This window comes from Oryza glaberrima, chromosome 5, assembly GCF_000147395.1.
Source record: "Oryza glaberrima chromosome 5, OglaRS2, whole genome shotgun sequence".
Taxonomy (NCBI): domain Eukaryota; kingdom Viridiplantae; phylum Streptophyta; class Magnoliopsida; order Poales; family Poaceae; genus Oryza; species Oryza glaberrima.
The window spans coordinates 4,923,452-4,939,419 of NC_068330.1; the positions used below are offsets into that span (position 1 = coordinate 4,923,452).

Sequence of the window (15,968 nt, forward strand, 5' to 3'; positions counted from 1 at the left end):
CAAGGAGGAGGCGATGAGCAGCGGAGGCATTTGGGTGCGCTCCTACGCTGCAATGCATGTGTGTGTAAGCGGAGGCCGTTTATAGGGCGCGAGAGGACGGCGAGGGCCACGTGGCTGCGGCTGCGGCACCGCATGGCGGCGCGGGGCCGGGGGCTGCGCGGGAGGACGGCGAGGGCCGCGTGGCTGTGGCGGCGGCACCGCAAGGCGGCGTGGGGCCGGGGGCTGCGCGGGAGGACGGCGAGGGCCGCGTGGCTGCGGCTGCGGCACCACACGGTGGCACGGGCGCGGGGGCTGTGGCACTGTTGCCGCCGGATAGAGAGAAGAGAGATAAGAGTGCTGACATGTGGGCCCAATTATATTTTTGACATTTCACATGATTTCTCTCTCCTCCTCGTCTGGAAATTATTATTTTAATGGGTGCGGTGTCCACCAGCAAATATCCAACTTTTAAATGTGTCTTCCTTAAAAGTCACTCCGCGTAGTGTTCTACGGCTAAAACCGCGAAGTCACGATGTCCTGTTATAAAATTTGCCAATTAATAATTATGTGTCAGTCAGATATATTGTTATTCTCATAGAACTAAAACACTAAGTAGTATGAATATTTAGCGAGCAGAAAACCTCAAGAACCACCTCCAATTGAAAATAGTTGATGCCAGCCAATCTACTGTTAGTGACACAGGGTAGCAACTATCGTCAACTAGATCGTGTACTAGGAAAAAAACCAAAGAGGGACCATGGTCCAAAATTTTCAAGTGAAATTCACACTAAACCGAATACAAAATAACCACCCGTCGCTTAAAAAAGAACAGGTTCAGAGTGTTCAGTAGGTGAAAAAAAACGATGCGCGTGGAACAGTGAGCAAAAACGAATCTTCCCTTCAAACAAAAAAAAAAAAGGATCATTACAAAACTTTAAAGAGAATCTGAGAATACAATGGCTGAAGAAACCCACGCGCACGGCCGCACCCTCGAGCGAAGCCCCCCGTTTCTGTCCCACCCCGACTCCGCCTTCGCCTCGGCGTCGCGCGCGCGATATAAATTCCGCGCCCGATTAACCGCATCCCACACCAAACACCACAATCTCAGTATCGGAATCATCTCACACTCTCCTCTAAATCCTCCCAATAAATCGATCCATCGAAACAGTTCGCTCTCGATTGATTTGATTTGATTTGTTGTCTGCTCGTCTGCTGCGAAGATCAATGGAGGCCGCCACGGCTGTCGCTGCTCCGATTCCGGCGGCGGATGCTGCCGCCAAGGCGCTGGAGAAGAAGCTCCTTGACCTGGAGTTGCCGCCGTTCCCGGCGCCGGCGAAGAAGGCCGCCGCCAAGGTGGTCGCTGCTGCTCCCAAGAAGAAGCTCGCCGGCGGCGCCGGCGGGTACGTCCTCGAGGACGTGCCCCACCTCACCGACTACCTCCCCAACCTCCCCTCCTTCCCCAACCCCCTCCAGAACCACCCCGCCTACTCCGTCGTCAAGTAAGCGAGCCTCCCCTCTTCTTCTTCTCCGACTCCGGCGATCTTTTTTCCCTTTTCGGATTATTCCAGGTTTGTAACTGTTCGATCGTTTTGCAGGCAGTACTTCGTGAACGCCGACGACACGGTGGCGAAGAAGATCGTGGTGCACAAGGGGAGCGCGCGGGGGACGCACTTCCGGCGAGCCGGGCCGCGGCAGCGGGTGTTCTTCCAGCCCGACGAGGTGTCGGCGGCTATCGTCACCTGCGGCGGGCTGTGCCCGGGCTTGAACACCGTCATCCGCGAGCTCGTCTGCGGCCTCCACGACATGTACGGCGTGACGAGCGTGGTGGGCATCGAGGGCGGGTACCGCGGGTTCTACGCGCGCAACACGGTGGAGCTCACCCCGCGCTCCGTCAACGGCATCCACAAGCGCGGCGGCACGGTGCTCGGCACGTCGCGCGGCGGCCAGGACACGGGCAAGATCGTCGACAGCATCCAGGACCGTGGCATCAACCAGGTGTACATCATCGGCGGCGACGGCACGCAGAAGGGCGCGGCGACGATCCACGCCGAGGTGCAGCGGCGCGGGCTCAAGTGCGCGGTGGTCGGCGTCCCCAAGACGATCGACAACGACATCGCCGTGATCGACCGCTCGTTCGGGTTCGACACCGCCGTGGAGGAGGCCCAGCGCGCCATCAACGCCGCCCACGTCGAGGCCGAGAGCGCCGAGAACGGCGTCGGCGTCGTCAAGCTCATGGGGCGGAACAGCGGCTTCATCGCCATGTACGCCACGCTCGCCAGCCGCGACGTCGACCTGTGCCTCATCCCGGAGTCCCCCTTCTACCTCGAAGGCAAGGGCGGCCTCCTCGAGTTCGCCGAGAAGCGGCTGCGCGAGAACGGCCACATGGTGATCGTCGTCGCCGAGGGCGCCGGCCAGGACGTGATCGCCAGGAGCATGCGCCTCGCCGACGCGCACGACGCGTCGGGCAACAAGGTGCTCCTCGACGTCGGCCTCTGGCTGTGCGCCAAGATCAAGGATCACTTCAAGAAGAAGGCGAATTTCCCCATCACGCTCAAGTACATCGACCCCACGTACATGATCCGCGCCGTGCCGTCCAACGCCTCCGACAACGTCTACTGCTCGCTGCTCGCCCACAGCGCCATCCATGGCGCCATGGCCGGGTACACCGGCTTCACCGTCGCACCCGTCAATGGCCGCCACGCCTACATCCCCTTCTACGTAAGCTTCGTCTCCTCCTCCTCCATTAATTCTTCTTTCGCCATGAATTCGAGCTGATTGAGATTGGGGAAATTTTTGCTGCAGAGGATCACGGAGAAGCAGAACAAGGTGGTCATCACGGACAGGATGTGGGCGAGGGTGCTCTGCTCGACGAACCAGCCGTGCTTCCTCAGCACGGAGGACGTCGAGAAGGCAGGGCAGGACGACGAGGAGCCGATCGTGCCGCTCGTCGAGGGCGAGAACTCGCTCGTCAAGGCGCCGCCGCTGCTGGCCAACGCCGGCGATGGCGCCGCCCTCTGCAACGGCGCCGCCTGAAGCTTGAAGTAGCTACACGAAGAAGACGATCACACGGCCATGTTTGGTAGTGCGAAATTCACAGAAATGTTTATGTAATTGTAGGATATTTTTTTTCTTTAGATTCTTTTTGCTCATTCATTTTTCGGCTTGCCGGTATAGAGGAAGTATTGACAAAATGAGAATAATTGAAAGTTTATGTGACAATTGTTTGCAAAAATTTTGTTTGTTTATTTAGAGGTATGTATTCCCGAAATTTGCATCCATAACAAGTCAAGTCCAAGATTTTACATAACCTTTAATTATCAAATCAACATAAGTGTGGTGATGAAGTCGTGCTGCATGATTTCACACCTAACGTTTAAATCATGATGACCATACGAATTCAGTGATGTCATTTAAGATACAGATCGATAAGATGTATCACTAATTTCTGCCTCTTTAAACTTATGTTAAGAAGGCGATCTCACAGATAATAACAAGAACATATTATAACCTATTATCATCAACATATCAGACAACATATATGTGCATCGCAAGGTCGTCACAACCTCGTAACAAATTCATGGTGAATAAATGCAAGCAGACCAGTACATGAGAAGCTTCTAGGGACTGGCCCACTAGACTAAGACCGGCCTAGAGTTTGTTGGGCCTTTCTGGGCTGGGTTGAATGGATCATCCGAATAAAATTATAGAAAGGAATAAGTTCACCTGCTTTCCCTCAACTTTACACCGAGTTTGTTTAATATCCCTTATCCTTAATACCAAAAATCTTTATCTCTAAACTATACAAAACCATGCAATTTAGGTCCTATAGCAGTATAGATGTCTGGTTTCACTGACATGGCATCATAGTCAGGAAAAATATATGTGCGAGGCCTGTATGTAAGTGAGAGAAAATAATGTGGTCTCCACATCCCTTCTTTCTTCTCTTCTCAGGCACTCGGCCTCTCCTCCTCATCGTCGGCGGCAGATGGATCTCGTTACGGCCTAGGGAAGGCACTACCACATGGATCCCTCTGCTAGCCTAGGAAGGCATTATGCCAGCATGGAATGGTCCCCTCTCGGCCTCCCCTCCTCCTCGCCGCCGCCGCCGCATGGATCCCGCCGCCCGCCAAGGAAGGCGTCGTGCCGGCGATCTTGCCGCACTTCACCCACCTATCTCCCACACCTCCCATCAAACACTAGCAATATTCAGTATCCACCCATCCACGCGAGCGACTAATCGATTCAGCGGGAATCGGCTGCGGCGGCGGAGAGGGGGAGAGTAGATCCAGCGAGCGACAATGATGATGAAGTGAAGTCGATGCTGCCACAGAGCCAGCTGCGGCGGTCGGTAGCAGCTTTGGCAACGCAGTCTTCGGGAGGAGGTGTGGCGTCCGGTGGCGCCGATGGGGCTGGGCTCCGACAGCGGTGCATGGATGATGGCCAACAACAAAAAAACAACATCGCTGGTGGCGAGATGATACCGATAGCTGACGATGAGCAGAGGCGGGGTGCTTGGTCGGGCGGTGGAGCACACTCACATGCACACGTCGTCATCATTGGGTGCGGCAGCGGGGGCGAGCTTTGGACCTACATTGGAGTTAAGCAGATCTCCCAGGCCTCGTGTTTTACGTCAACACATGGGCACCACACTAGCACGTGTGCATTGTTGTCGGGTGTGGTGGCCGAGCTCAACTAGGCTCGCCGGCCGCCTATCCCCCATCGCCGCTGGCGACCTCCTGAGAAGTAAGAAGAGAAGCAAGGAGAGAAGAGAAGAAAGAAAATAAAAAAGAGATGTGGGGCCCACATTATTTTCTCTCACTTACATGTGGGCCCCACATACTTTTTTTTTTGGCTAATTAGGATGCTACGTCAGTGAAAGCAGGCATCTATATTGCTATGGGACATAAATTGTACGGTTTGTATAGTTTAGGGGTGAATTTCTAGTGTTGAGAATAAGGGATGTCAAATAGACTTGGTGTAAAGTTGAGGGACAACAGGTGTACTTATCCTTTATAGAAAGAATAGGATAATATGGCCCAAACAAAAAGATCCGGCGCAATAATTGAAATACCATGTGTCTATTCGTATGTGCATCTTTGTGTTTCTCAAGATAGCTAAAAACGTTCACCATATTCTGCGAGTTAGCCAGCTAGGCAGCAGAGACTACCAGTACCACTTTTCAACATGAGTTTCATGCCAAGTTATACACACATGTTGATGCCGGTGGGGATTGCACCGTCGCCGACTATCGTCCCCCCTAGTGCTGGTGCAGTGGTGTGAGGAAAGGAGAGGGGAGGAGGAAGAGAGATATGGCTGACATGTGGGTTCCGCATGCTGACTTAACTGGTTGGATCAGGTCAACGAGCCCCATCGTCAATATTTTCGAGAGAGTCGAATTACACTGGTTTTAATAAATTGTAGGGTTCAAGATATTTGGTATTATGGTTGAGATATAGGGCCTGTTCACTTTAATGCTAAAAAAAACCTTACCAAATTTTGGCATTAACAAAATTTTGGTATAGTTGCCAAAAATTTGACAACTTGCCAAAATTTTGGCATGATTTCTTATATAGTTACCAAAATTTGGTAGGAAACTAAATGTAGCTACTTTTTTTTTAGTAACTTTGCCAAAATTTGGTAAGGTTGAAAATGGCATCAAAGTGAACAGACCCATAGTTAAATTCAACCTATAATCGAGCGAGTTAAAGTAGACTTATTTTCAGAACTAAAAACTCGAGCCTACGAAACGCGGGCCCGTTGCTTGGATGAATGGGCCTCATTTTGGGCCTACATCGTGTGGCCCACATCGGGCAACGAGCAAGCCATCCACACTCTTCTCCTTCCTCCATCCTCCGGCGTACGGTACGGGGACTACTGGTTCCCCTCGCCTCGCGGCGGGGCGCGGCCGCGGCGGCAATGGCGCATCAAATTAGGGTTTCGCTCTCACCCTCTTCCTCCTTCTCGGCCCCCACCCGGCGCGGCTCGCAAGGTGCGCATCTCTTCTCCCTCTCTTGCTCCATCCCCTGTGGGATGTTTTGTTCCTCGGCGAGATGTACCTCGCATCACGCACGCCACGCCCAATCCCAACTGCTGCAGATTGCCTGGCGGCGCTGGCGTGGTGGCTTGGTTTTTAGCATTTGGCGATGGCGATCTCTTTGATTTATAAAAAATCTTTGGTCGCACCTAGCATGATGTCACTCTCCATTCTGGTTGTAAATTGCAGTGATGCTGTAACAATTAGACTCAGGGGATGAAATCCTGTTCGCTTCTTTCGTGTGGTTGTTCGATGCTACTTATCGTGAGATGCTGCGTGTTTCGCCGTGATCATTAGGGGTGATTTTCCTTGTGAGCATTTAGACTTCAAATTAGGAAAAAAAAAAGTTACACAAAGTTCCTTTTTTCCAGTACGGGATTATTATGGATATTCAGATTATGTTAGCTTGTTATTTTGGGCTGCATATTGCTAAAAAGTAACATGGGTTAAGAAAATAAATGCAAATTGCGCCTTTTTCAGTATTCAGTACTTCATAATTTACTAAAGAGAAAATTGCTAACAATTGGTGATTCCCACAGAGGGATTCTGATCTGTATGCAAACATTCAGTGCGTGGTTCACGACTTTGCCACCTTGGCATCTTACCTCCTGATACAGAAAATTAGTGCTGGATCAAAGGGGTTTGCCAAATATAGGGTCGATAAATCCAGTAGGTAACATGGGGGATTATAGTGATTGACCACCATGGTATGTGTGAAGCTTAATCGAGTTGCTTTGCAGCACAATCAAATTTCTTGGGTCAGTTACCAATCTCAATAATGGTAGATTTTAAAAAAGTCCAAATAGACCCAGATGTAAAATAGATGAAGAAATTCTTTGAATTCAAGAACTTACTGATTTCTATAAACTCTCTTTTGCTGCTGTTGAAAGATCTCAAGCAGTTAAGCAGCTCCAATTGTAAGCTTTCTTAACTCATTAATCGATATTAGAAATAATATAATAAAATGATAATACAGACAATATTTCAGAATTAGTTTAATCTTTCGGAACCAAAATTTATCTAAAGAAAACAGCGGCATATGCTAATACAATTATCTATGCAAAGCCCAAGTTAGGTTCTGCAACACTTACCATGTTGAATTGAAACATTTCTAGGCTGTGTTCGGGAGGGGTTTGGGAACCCCTCCTCCCCAGCACGCAAAACAAAGCACGTATTATTGCATGATTAATTAAGTATTAACTTTTTTTGGAAAATGGATTAATATGATTTTTAAAGCAATTTTCATATAGAAATTTTTTGTAAAAAACGTACCATTTAGTAGTTTGGGAAGCTTGCACGTGGAAAACGAGGGGGGGGGGGGGGGGTGAGTTGGGAAGCAGCAGGAACGAATGCAGCCCTAGCGATGTTGCCAACACAGAGACACATACAGCACTTATGATCCTTGAAATTCTGGCTTAAACCTACCTAGTTGAATCTGAAAACTTAAAGGTGGTATGATTGACCTTTATGATAGGCTGATAGCATTACAAATCTATGGCACATAGGTAGAGTTGTTCCACAAAAAGAAACACCTATCTTGTTGTTAGCAAAGTGGTAGTTTAACTACTGTTTGGCACGAGAATTATCACTAACAGTGTACTATCCTTGACCAGCATATCTGTAATCCTTGAGAAAACCTTCCATAACGTTGGCCTCAATACAACTCCATCTTCACAAAAGAGAAAAGATTGAGCACTGCACAGTGCCACAGTTCACTGATCAAGAACCTTGCGGAAGCTGATCTTACTGAGTTCCCAATATCATGTTCAATGTGAATGTTGTGCAAGGGGCGATGCATGTATAACACACAAGAAAGCTATGCTTAATGTTAAAACTTTTGAAGCATATAGTAAATTATTGGAACCAGTGAAGTTTTCAATATCTATTAATGGACAAAATTTTATATTAGTCAGCTTCCTTGCGCTGTAACAAGTCAGCAGTTCCTTTCGTCATTGCTTCTTTCGTGTACTTCCTCAATCTGATGGTTACCATGCCCCTGAAATATCCAATTCTTCAGCTCTACATTGAAGTTGGAATCAGATAAACCATAAAAATCTTCAGCACTAATCCATCAAATCAAATTAACCGAAGTGTGGCTTATCAGGCACTCTAGCAGATTGTTTAGTACCATCCTCTACTGTTAGCACTAAATATGTCACACCCTAAAAATCCTAAATATATAAATTGTTGTTTAATTGGAATCATTAGAAATGATTTTAAAAGCCTAGAAAAGAAGATCTAATTTTCAAATAATAAATCCCAATATAAAAGTGGGCCAGATAAAATTTCATTAAATACTTTGCTTAATTCTATAATTCCTAGATTTTTCTGGGATTTATTTGAGCTAAGGAAGTATTTTTTTATAAATGGAATTGCATTTCATGAATAATTTAAATTGGAAAAGGTTTTAAAAGTCCTCTTTTGGCTTTGGGCCAAAAGTCGGCCCAATCCATCTCTCTCTCCCTCGGCCCAAGCCGGCCCGCAACCGCCGCTCGCGCGCGCGTCCGCCCGCTGACAGGTGGGGCCCGCCTGTCAGGGTCGTCGTCTTCCTCCCGACGAAACCCTAGCTGCGCCGCGCCGCCGCCGCCATTCCAAATCCGGCCGTCCCTTTCCGTTCCGGTGAAATTGATTGAGGGGAAAGGATCCCCGTGATCCACTCTACCTTTTCCCTTTTGGAATCATTGTCTAAATCACTTTGGAAATCCGTGGATTCGATCTCGAATCGGATTCGTCTCTCTCTCGAACCCTAATCTTCGCGTCGCCGGTCGCCGTGGGCCTTCGCCGCCACCTTCCAACCCCTATAAAAGAACCCCCAGGTCCTCCGCTACCCGTCGCCACCCTTGCCTTTGTCTCTCGTCGTCCGTAGAGCCCTAGCCCCGTGAGACCTCGCGCCGCCGCCGTCGCTGCCGCTCCAGCCGTGCGCCGCCGTCGCTCCAGTCGTCGCCGTCGCTCGGGGAGGTCGCCATCGTGGTCGCCGTCGCGTTGCCGTCCTCGTCTGCCCCTTCGCCGTCGCTGTCAACCGCCGGAGCACCGTCGCTGTCGTCAAGCCGAAGGTCGCCGCCGCTTCTTCTTCGACGCCGTCGCCGTCCGTTGCTCGTCCGCCGTCGCTTTGGTCACCGGTGAGTTCGCCGCGTCGCCCGCTACGCGTAGGTGTCATCCGTTTGCACCGCTGCGCCGTAATTCGCCGGCGAGCATGCGCGCCCGAGCCACCGCCGGTGGTGACGTCATCGCTGACGTCATCGTTGCCGTCCGCCGTAGACCGGTCGTGGACCGTTGGATCTTGGCCGTCCGTTTTGGATGGATCGATCTCGGCCGTTCGTTTCCGTGAGCCGCCGCCGTGCGCCCGGTTCACCGCGAACCCTAGCCGCTGACGCAATAATTCCCTTTTTCCTTTTCAAAAATAATTCATTATTGCGTCATAATTCAATTAAAATCCATATAAGTGTTTTAATCCGATTCAATCTCTAAAAATTCATAACTAATTCATCTTAGCTCGGATTTAGTTGGTTCAAGTCTCTAAATTTTTCTAAAATTGAGATCTACATGTTATTAAAAATATCCACATGTACTGTTCATGCTTGTTTATGTGCTGTTTTGGTGTTTTTGTTCTTTTCTGTTTAGATTCCGACGTTTCCGGAGAGTTCGTTTTCACAGGAGAAGAATTTGAGGAGTTCCAAGGCCAGCAAGGCAAGTCACACAGATCCCAAACAACCCTTTGAGCATGTTGATCCCGTTTAAAGCTATTGTTTCTATTCAACTATTGCATTTATTTTCAAATGTCATTGGGTGGAATTAACCTATTCTTTGTTATGGCCCTTTTGTACTTGATTACTTTATTCCTTGATACCTTGGGTTATTATAACTTGACTAGTTGGGCTTTATATATTGGTTCAGCTAGATGTTAGTTATGATTGCTTAGCCATGCTTAGAAACATTAGCACACTATTGGGATAACTTATGAATCACTATTATTTAATGATAGCTTAATGATAGCTCATGATGGTTAATCATGATTGGTTAATTAATTAATTTGCCAACTAAAACCTGATAATGGTGGGTTGTGAGCACATGGTTTTGATGGTCGTGCTCATGACAATTAAGGACCGGTTCACGATTTTCGGTTGTGAAACATTAACCGTGCCAACCACAAGCCAGCGTGGGCAACGGCTTTACCTTTTTGTATAACATGGTTCATTGCGGGGCACCAGATTGAGAAGTGGCGGAGATAAGCCCACGGGGGTCGATGGGGAGTCCATGCCTTGTTTATAAGGGGGTGATTATGATCCAGGAACGGTGCGCTGTGGTGGATTGTGTTGTGTGAGAGGTACTGTCACAGCTCCTTTCCGAGGTACCGTGGTGGTATCGAGGCGCATGGTGACATGTCGTGGGGCTGTGTCTTGTGGGTACAGTGGTACACCTCTGGCCAGAGTAAAACTATTCGAATAGCTGTGCCCGCGGTTATGGGCGGGTCTAACAATGTCTTTTGTGATTAGTTTCACACTTCTCACCATAATAAAAGATGCTATAACTGGTAATAATTTGATTAGCTCCTGGTTTGGAATGGTATATTCCTGGTTTGGAGATAGAACTGTGCAGCCGGGATGGTTGTTCAGAATGGTTGGGCCTATGCAACAGGGTATGTTGTATAGCATTGGATTAATATTGTTTAATTCCTACTTAACTATTTTATTAAATTCTGAAATGTTTATTAAATGCTATTTATGCAAATGAAACCCTACTATAGCATTCTTTGTTATCCTGTGCACTTGCATATTTGCTACGTGGCTTGCTGAGTATGTCATATACTTACCTTGCAATCATTCATCAGAGGAGGAATTCTAGAGTGATGCTGATGGTGTGGAGGATTAGGTGTAGCCCTGGTCAAGCTGCCTGTGGAGTGGAGTCGTCTGCGCCGTTTATCTTATTTTTCCGCTGCTTAGATCTTTATTGATTGAGAGGAACTATCCACCTCTGTAATGACATTTTATTCGCTTATTAATTAGAGTAATAATTGTACTCTATTATCAATTTGTTATTGTGTGCCTCGGCTGATTCCTGGACGAGGGTTCACACACATGTAAGCGTTTGGAATTTTGGATAGAAATTCCGGGCGTGACAAAATATATCATGATCCACTTTCCCTTTGAGACAACAGACTAATATCATACTTTTTGGAAGTATATAATTCTGTTATTCCTTGTTGCTTGTAGGTGCACATGCCCACTGATATTGGAGCAACATAGATGGTGAGGATAATGGAGTACATGAAGAATAAAGTGGGTGACAAGTGTTGGGAAGCGGGAACATAGTGTTGGAGAGATCTTTGAGTCCAAAGCACAATGGTGAGGATAATGACGAACAATATAATCAGACTGTTGCTTATATTTGTTTTTTTGTACTTGTTATGATGCTCCCAAGAATGATGGGGTCATGTCCATCATTTTCCCTTGTTATTTGCATAATTACAGGGAGACTGTTCCTTGATTTGCTAACAAAAATAACTGTTGTTACAGTTTATTTGGCAGGCTAATCGTGATACATGTTTAACTTTTATGACGAAGACAGGAAATAAAGTAGTACAAAAACTGTCATAAATTTTGACTACTTGTTTAGCTGCTGTTCTTCAACCATATGTTTTCTGCAAATTTTTACTGCTGTGAAAGAAATTAGTTTCTCTTGCTATTATTGGTTTTGGCGCAAGGTTGATTGATTACCATTAAATGATAACTTGCTTCCGTTAATGTTGTTTAGTGATGACTTCCTTGATTCCTGGTGTGCTAGGTGTCGCGACTCGTGAACAGATGGTGCATATCATATGGTGGGGGTGGTGATGCCGATTGAAAGCAGTGTGGCAAGTTCGATGCGGACATCTAGTACGGCAGCGATTTTTCTTTTTCAAGGTAGGCACGCCACCGTGCTAGCTTCCTCCCCTCTCCCCTTAGCAGAATCATGCATTTCGTACCGTCCTTGATGACTTCTCTTATTCTGCTGCTTAAGCTCTGCTTTGCCATATGCTTTATAGCCTGCTAGAATTTGATACCTTGAGATTTTTCAGAATAAAGATTTGCAAGACGTTCCCCATCCATTTCTGTGTTAAAATCCTTCAGAGATCACTGCAGAGAATGGATCCTAACAATGTACAGTAGCATCTAGAAAACGAAGTGAAAATGGAGATGGATGCAGGACCTAGTTTATTTCTGCATTGATGATGTGATGCATCAACGATGGCTACACCTGACCTGGAAAGGGACTGAAACCATTGGAAAGATGTGGCATTTCACATCCCACCGGGTCACTGGGAAACATGCTGCCCTCTAGCTGTGCCACAGATGGACGGAGCCAGATCGCTAACGTTTTAGCACTGTGGCGGTCTATTTCTTTTGCAGAATGCAGAGTCCTTGCTCCGAAAGCGATGGCCATGGACTCATTAGAGCTCCCCAACGGCTGCAAAAACTTGTGGAATCGTCAGGTGACACCTGCGTTTGCCGGTGCAGTTGCAGTAGCACAGCAATAATGCAGTACATTATGGAGTACGACCTCATGTGTTGAGAGGAGGGGCATCTTTGGAATCTGAGTGTACGAGAGGGGGAAGGATCCAGCAGCAGTGTTTGCTCAGACCCATAATTGACTGACCATCCCTTCCATTGGTTGCAACCCCAAGTGGCAGATTATTGTGCCTTTAATTGCCTGTTTCTTTGGAGTTCAGACTTGAGAAGACGCGCTGATCGTCGTTTTCTTGGGGATGGGCCAGGTTAAGTGTCTGAGAGACTATTCAGACCTCACTGTTTGGCACTAAAAATTTTCAGCGAAAATACAGTTTTTGGTAGCTGAAAAAAGCCGGTTCTTGCGCGACGGTGCTCTGATAAGTTCATTTGGTGGTGTTGCCGAGCGTACCAGATGATGCATGAAGCTTGTCATGAACTTTTCTGGGGAAAGAATGATTGGTCAGCCATGAAACTGTTACCTCATACTTGGTTTCGCATTAAAAGACGTTATGGAGTTTTGAAAAGATTCATGTATGTGCTTCATACGTGTCTAAATTTATATCAACGTTAATGAATCTAAATGAGGGATGAAGAGACCAAAACGTCTTAGAATGTGATAGAATGTGAAACGAAGGGAGTACTATGATGCACATATATTTGCCACGGTGATGTTTACTCCCCTGTCAAAAAAAAAAGTTTACTAACATGAAACAATACTCTGTCTGCATTATTTTTCCAAAAGAAAAAAATAATAAAAACTGCTCTTTTTTTGTGATTTATTCTTAGTCAACAAGTGCGATATTTTGATAGAGGAGGAAAAGTAGAGAGGCAACAACTGAAGTGGCAGATCTGGTGAGTGTTACATCTAATGCTTTCTTAGTATTGCTTGACGTTGTCACTACCTTACTTTTCGACCCCCTGGCTATTTTTCATGTTATCTTCACGGAGCTATCAGTGTTATTCATAGCACAACATAATTTCTTTTTCGTTCTTTTTTTGACTGAGTAGTCATCACAGGTATACGTAGCAATGCTAGTGTTTTATGCTGATATGAACTCCTGATTAATACTACACCCTCTGTCCCGGAACATAAGAATCTATAACTAGACGAGATATTTTCTAACACTGTGAATCTGGATAGGTTTTCTGTTCAAATTCATAATACTAGATTTGTAGCAGTAGAAAATGTTCCATCTAATTCTAGATACTAAAAATGGAGGTAGTGGCCTGCAAAACCTAACTGAACTGATGATGGTTAATGTCATGCATGTGTGATGGCTTTCTTTCTTCCTTTTATATCTGCATCTGACTGCAACTCCTTTAATTAATTTGTACGTTTTTGCACCTAATCAGCCTGCTTTTTAGGCAGATCTAGGATGATGATTAGTCATTTAGTTTTATGGGTATAAAGGGGATCCGGTCTAGAATGGCATTGTGCATGAACTTGAAATAATCAATGAAGACATAGTTAGTTAGGTTTGGAGCAAGGCTAGAGTACGTGTTCACGTGACCAGACACTGCTTATTAATTATATATACGTTGTCAACAAATGAACCATACTTATTTATCAATTTATCTTCGAACGCAATTACGTCATGAAAAGAATGGTGACATCACACACGCCTTTGCTGGCTAGCTAACAGAGTACTTCCCTCTGTCCCAAAATATAAACAACTTTAAAGTTTAACATGGAGGAAAGTAAGTGAGTTTAAATTAAAAATGGTTGTGATTGGTTGAGATGAAAAAAAAGTTAGAGAAAAGTAAATAGAGAATGATCGTTATTAGTTGGGAGAAGATATTTTAAAATAAAATTTGAATGCTAGCTAGAATATGCTATATTTTAGGACCGTGGGATCATACGTTTTTGCAGTCGCATGAAACAAATATATAGATTTTCCAACTTAATTTAATTAAGTATATGTGGTAGTCCTACGTAGTAGTAGCGACTATAGCTACTATAGTAAAGTACGTGGCAGTGTACGATGGCAAATTAATTAACCAAACAGCAGCCGGCTGCGTATGACTTGACTAGTTAATTTGATGCTCCATGTCCACATACTAGTGCCTATATAGTAAATACTGCTACCTCCGCCTCATTTTAATTACAACCATAAGTTTCCGTGGTCAACTTCGATCGTATGTCTTATTTAAATTTTTTTATGATTAATATTTTTATAGTTATTAGATGATAAAACATGAATAATATTTTATACATAACTTATGTTTTTATTTTTCTTTTTAAAAAAATTTAAATAAGAAGGATGATTAAATTTGGGCACGGAAAATGATGGCTAAGCTTAAAATGTGATAGAGGGTACGTGCCAGATTCTTGGGGGTAGTAGTGATTAATTTAATCAAAACGATGGCAGCAATTAAGTTAAGCACATGGGAATTAAAAAGTTATAAATTAATTAGCTAATAATACTATAATATATGTGTTCATACAAATGTTAGTAAGAGGCTAAGATATATAATACGTACGCATAGGAACATGGGGGAAGGAGATATGCATGATCTAATCTGCCAACCCTAGCTAATTAACCCACTTGCAGGCAGCTAGCCTTTCGTTAATTAACATCCTTGATGATTTGTTAATTATCATGCTTCAACGCAAGACAATGCAGGCTAACTGATTAACAAGATATAGGGGTGTACGGAGGATTAAGATAGGGACTGGGCTAGAATACCGATGAAGTGCGCCATGCATGTCGATCACCAAATGTACGAATGACACGCTCGTGATACCTTAATTAATAGTAGTAGTAATTAGAAAGTAGTAGTAAAACTTGATCTAATGTAGGAACTTTTCAATGTACAATACAACAAGCATTATGATTCAAAATATACAAATTGATTAACCTCACTGTGCAATAAACATGGATAAGCCACCCAATATATGGTAGCACACAGTTTATCTATGATTTATCTTATTTTTTTCATTAGTAATATGTTACCGTTTGTATTGAATATATGCATGTAATCGGTTATAAATCAGGATTTTTTTACAGCTATAGGAGTATGAGTCCATACTCGGCTCTCTTAAATATATTAAATATAGAAACATACATATTGTAATCGTATGGCGATTATAGCATAGGTAAGGGACAACTGGCCAGTGACCTAGCCGGTAAAGGTCATTAATGCCATAATACGTTGTAACTATGCTAGATCAGGGAGGAACATATGTAATTATTGTCTCAGAGATGTAGGCTGCAACTGAACTATGTTACCAGTGTGATCATCAATATGAATGATATCAGAGTCTGCAGGAGATTCCATGTAGAAGTGCGATGTAGGTGCCCCACATCACGACTACTACACCTAATGTCGGAGGAGGGACACTGACGTAAACTGGAGCACGATGGCACTTTGGGTGCATTCAAAGCACTTTGGGTGTTGGCATGAACTATTCGATGGGCTGCAATCGATAGGAAGGCGACCAGAAGTGGTGCTTGGGTTGTTGACCACAT

At 45.4% G+C, this 15,968-nt stretch overlaps 1 protein-coding gene and 1 long non-coding RNA gene across 2 annotated transcripts; both read left to right on the top strand.

Moving 5' to 3' along the window:
* The first annotated feature begins 963 nt into the window (after window positions 1-963).
* On the top strand, window positions 964-3,233 carry LOC127773015 (ATP-dependent 6-phosphofructokinase 6-like). Its single transcript, XM_052299027.1, has 3 exons — window positions 964-1,478; window positions 1,575-2,697; window positions 2,782-3,233. The coding sequence occupies exons 1-3, from the start codon at window positions 1,204-1,206 to the stop codon at window positions 3,010-3,012; spliced, it is 1,629 nt and encodes a 542-aa protein (XP_052154987.1). The 5' UTR covers window positions 964-1,203; the 3' UTR covers window positions 3,013-3,233.
* A 2,616-nt stretch (window positions 3,234-5,849) lies between these two features.
* LOC127774643 (uncharacterized) lies at window positions 5,850-13,298 on the top strand. The gene is made up of 4 exons (XR_008017798.1): window positions 5,850-5,968; window positions 11,224-11,355; window positions 11,795-11,913; window positions 12,069-13,298. It is a non-coding gene; the product is annotated as an uncharacterized LOC127774643 (long non-coding RNA).
* Window positions 13,299-15,968: the final 2,670 nt, after the last annotated feature.